Source organism: Gobio gobio (genome assembly GCF_949357685.1).
Source record: "Gobio gobio genome assembly, chromosome: 2".
Taxonomy (NCBI): Eukaryota; Metazoa; Chordata; class Actinopteri; order Cypriniformes; family Gobionidae; genus Gobio; species Gobio gobio.
In genome coordinates this window covers 52,727,156-52,731,361 of record NC_137098.1, presented here as the reverse complement: position 1 = coordinate 52,731,361, position 4,206 = coordinate 52,727,156, and the positions used below count along the sequence as shown (strand labels likewise).

The 4,206-nt window shown below is 42.3% G+C and overlaps 1 protein-coding gene across 2 annotated transcripts; it reads right to left on the bottom strand.

The window, feature by feature from the left end:
• Window positions 1-90: 90 nt before the first annotated feature.
• cmtr2 (cap methyltransferase 2) lies at window positions 91-4,206 on the bottom strand. 2 transcript variants are annotated; one of them, XM_079810707.1, is made up of 2 exons: window positions 4,127-4,206; window positions 91-2,759 (listed from the first exon to the last, which is right to left on the bottom strand). In XM_079810707.1, the coding sequence occupies exon 2, from the start codon at window positions 2,717-2,719 to the stop codon at window positions 491-493; it is 2,229 nt and encodes a 742-aa protein (XP_079666833.1). In that variant the 5' UTR covers window positions 2,720-2,759; window positions 4,127-4,206; the 3' UTR covers window positions 91-490. The 2 variants fall into 2 exon arrangements, with proteins under 2 accessions (XP_079666833.1, XP_079666834.1); XM_079810708.1 differs by having other exon boundaries at window positions 4,123-4,176.

The window sequence follows — 4,206 nt, the reverse complement described above, 5'->3', positions numbered from 1 at the left end:
CATATAGTCCGATTTTACCTTACACTTTGTTAACATTTAGTTGCTATTTATGGCCTTCCCAACTATATTTTCATGAAAACACTCCATATGTCCATTAAATAAAAGGTTTTAATAAATCAGGCAGGACAAATTGATCAAGGAAACTCATATAATTTCAACTATTTTTTAAAAAAAAGGCAATGAAACATAAATATTAAAATAAACACGTTGAACTGCATATTCTGTTATATAAATATATCTAAGAAAAATTATTTCAGTTATATGCAGCACATTAAAGGTTAAAGAAAGATTTTCCCCAGTATAAAAATATAAAACAAGGGAATTCTTTGTTCAATTATACCCAATATATCCTAAATATGCACGGTGGCATTGGCACAAACTTAAGCTACGGCTTCAATTGAAGTAAACTGAGGCATGATTATAGTCAAATATAGTCTAACTGAAAAGTTGTCCCCGAGGATATAGCCATATAGGGCTAGCATTATGTGCTCTATTCATCCTGCATGAGCACATGCAGCTGCTGTCGGATGACAGCAGTATTGAAGGAAGACAGGAAACGAGGTAATTCCCCTCTGAGAAGTTCCTCTAAAGGTACAAACTGCAGAACCTGCCTCCCCAGCTCAAGTTTAACTTTCTTCATGTTCTCCATCACATCCCTGAGAAAGTCCAGCAGCAAGGGTAGGGCTGAAGGTGGAGAGAAACCCATACACACAAGAGCAGCAGGAGGCCAACCAGACAAGCAACGGAATGTGATGTAACGAAAGCACAGGTGGAGTGTGAAAATTAGGCCTGCGGTGAAGCGTGTTAAGGCCGAACATAAGGGAATCACAAGGGTTGACCCAAGATGCTGCTTCTGCAGAGCAAAAAACATAGCGTTCAGAAGCTCAAGTTGATAGTCTGGTTGTCCGTCGTGCAATGCGGAATCCTGTACCGCACAACAGGAGGGTCCTTGCAAAAACTCTGGCTGGAATTTGACGCCTACAAGTGTGCCATCACACCAAGACTGGCTTCCCAGCACCAAACAAGATGTCACATCAGGATGGCTGCAAATCTCAGATAAGATGCTTACAGGGGAGTCAATCCTGCAGGAGTTGCATGTTGGCATGGCTCTGTCAGAATGATTCGCCGCATTGACCCTCAAGTTCTCTTCCAGAGCTTCATTCAGGAAGTCCAGCATTTCTTGATCACAGAAGGTGGAACTGCAGACTTTGGGCAGGGCAGCTCCCTCAATGGCAAACCAGGTTCCCAAATCGCGCTCATCCAATGGGCCACTAAGCACAATCTCACATCCTTCTTTCCCCACAAGATGCTTCTCTATTAATGCCCCATAATGTCCTTGAGCAAGGCGCTGCTTCCATCCCTGAAGTTCCATCTCCTTGCGCTGATTAAAAGAGCCCATTTGCTTCCTCTCACAGTGTTTCACCCATCTGGCCACACCACCACGGCAAACCCAGCTTTTCCGAGGAAGGTAGTGAACATTGAAACGCTTTGTATAAAACTCTGCTGCATATTCCCTGAGCTGCTCCAATCGCCTGCGCTGTTCTACTCTCATGTCTACAGAAAGCTTGAGGTTCTCCCGGATTGTGTTAACCTGCAATGCATGGAAAAAAGTGCATATCTCTTCATGCTGGCTTAGAAATGAGTCTGGAATGCAGTGACGGGGAAAAAGCGCCACTGTGGATGACAAGTCTGGCCCGTAATTACGGATTAACTTTGAGAGCAATGGTCGAATTTGTTCTTTGGCCTGATAGTCCAAGCACACTATATACAATTCTGAATTTCCAGACTTGCTTGTGCCTGGCTTGAAGACGTTCACAGAACGGAAGCAGCATGCTAGGAGATACAGCAGACAGACAGATGAGTGTTCAAATAGCGTGAACATCTTCAGAACAAATGAGCCTCCGGTTCCTAACAGCAGCAGCGCACAAACGGCTTCGCAATATTGTAGTGGAGCAACTAATCTCTCCTGCTCTCCTGGGTCCCCCTGACAGTCAAAGCTTCCATCTGCTGTAACCAAATCAACACTGCGCATATTGCTCACAAATCTTGGCAGTTCCAGCAGATGCTTCTGAAGCATTATGTCACCCGTGTTGTCGGATCCAAAGAACCACCAAGGCAGAGTGTGTGCGATGAGTCTGTCATCTGTAATAGTGCAACCACGTCCGTTGGCTTCGTAGTATGGATTCAGAGTGTTCGCAACCCAGTTCCAGTCGCAGTATAGGCCACTCGTCTTGAGGAAGTGATTCAGAGCTGATATGAAGGCACCAGGGGCTTCACACAAGTGTATGGAGTTCAACTCGCCACTCTTCAACGCATTGTCAGGAAGAAGATTAAAAGTGCCTAGGATCTCATAGAACTTGGCCCAAGCCTGCGTGCATAGCTCTGCGTTGGTTGTGGAGCGAAGGTGGGCTGTAACGGTGCCTGCTCGATTGGTGAAACAAGTATGCTGGTGCCATACTGACAGGTCTTTATCGCTGAGTTGATTCTTCACTTCATTTAGTGATCTTTTCAGAGCCTGCAAACGTGGGTGACTTGCATGAGGATCACAGAGCACCACACTTGGGTCAGGCAACGTCCATTCTCCTCCAGCAGGGGGAACATAACCTCTGACCTTGTTGAAGAGCTGGAGAACCTCTGAACATATCTCCTCGTCACAAGTTTCAAGGGCATTTGATTTTTCTGGTGCCGTTCTTTTTCTCCCTCCCCGGCCCCGGTTCATCTTTCAAACCTATGTTCGGCGACATCAATCACTCACTAAACTGTAAGAGACAAAAACAATCAATCAAGATTTTCATTAGCACTATAACATGGCAGACTATGAATAGTTTAAAGGGATGGTTCAACCAAAGATGGAAATTCTGTCATCATTTACTCATCCTTGTGTCATTCCAAACCTGTATAACGGTCTTTCTTCTGTGTCACACACACACACACACACACACACACACACACACACACACACACACACACACACACACACACACACACACACACACACACACACACACACACACACACACACACACACACACACACACACACACACACACACACAAAAAAACATATGTGGGTTGGAATGACAGAAGTAAAATGACACATTTAAATATCCCTTTAATTGTAATACCAGTAGGTATTTAACTGCTGAAATGTATCTAGTGAGTTTCTACTAACAATCCTAAGCCTTATTTGCTTTATTGCTTATTTGCTATTCTGCATGCATGCTCACATTTATTTATTTAAAAAAGTGCACGTGTCAAGGCAAAAACCGCAGGCAATGGGTCTAACAACATATTATCTCTCTGATATGCTCCATCAAAATAACTTGTTGAGATTCACTGAATAATGATGTTGTTTTACCATGTTATATCTAGAATTATGTTTTTAAGGGTTACCATTTGAAAATGTAATGTAAAGTTATGTCCAGCAACAACCTAAAAACAAAATTTTTACCTTCACTGGCTCATTTTAGTGGTCCTGTATAGTGAGACAAATGTATTTTAACATTGATTAAAATTGCACATATTTCATGTAGTCTCTCAATAAATATTGGTCAGGCTATATAAATAGACAGTCACACAACTTTCCAAAAGTATTGAATGTCAACAAACTTTACCCATTTATTTCCACTGATGCAATTTCCTTGCATCAAGAGAAGCTTATGATTTCCTGTTTTTATAGACCACCAAACGTATGTCCATGACAGAAAAGTGCGTAAAACCCCAGTGAGTGTTAACATGTTTCTATGGATCGTGATGTATCTCTCTGTCTGACTAGCTAGCAAACAAGCTAACGCGGCTACAGTATCTTAGAAATGCAAATAAAAGCTTCGTCAAAAATATATATAGTTTAATTTATGATTTCTTACCTAGTTACTTTATTAACCGCTTCTTAATATCAACCGAATATGATACAGAGCTGACAGATGAACGCTATCATTGCTATGGGAGTGTTGTGGCTAGTGTAGGGAAGATTTGCAGGAAAATACGATGCGTATATTACGGCCTGCTAAATTGAACTTTATCACTTAAAACAAACTTAGTAGAATTATTTTTTTGCAGTTTTTTAACGTTTATCAGAAGTCGATGTCAAGATACTAACAGAATGAGACCTGCTTGTGCTTACCGACCTCAGTACGGGTTCTTGCCTCCTCGTGCATGGCTCAGTGATATATGCAGTGCGACACTCGCTTACAAGCTCGGTTGTGAC

Bases quoted from the DNA above. Each gene is read 5' to 3' on its own strand.
- cmtr2 (XM_079810707.1), bottom strand. From the start codon at position 2,719: ATGAACCGGGGCCGGGGAGGGAGAAAAAGAACGGCACCAGAAAAATCA.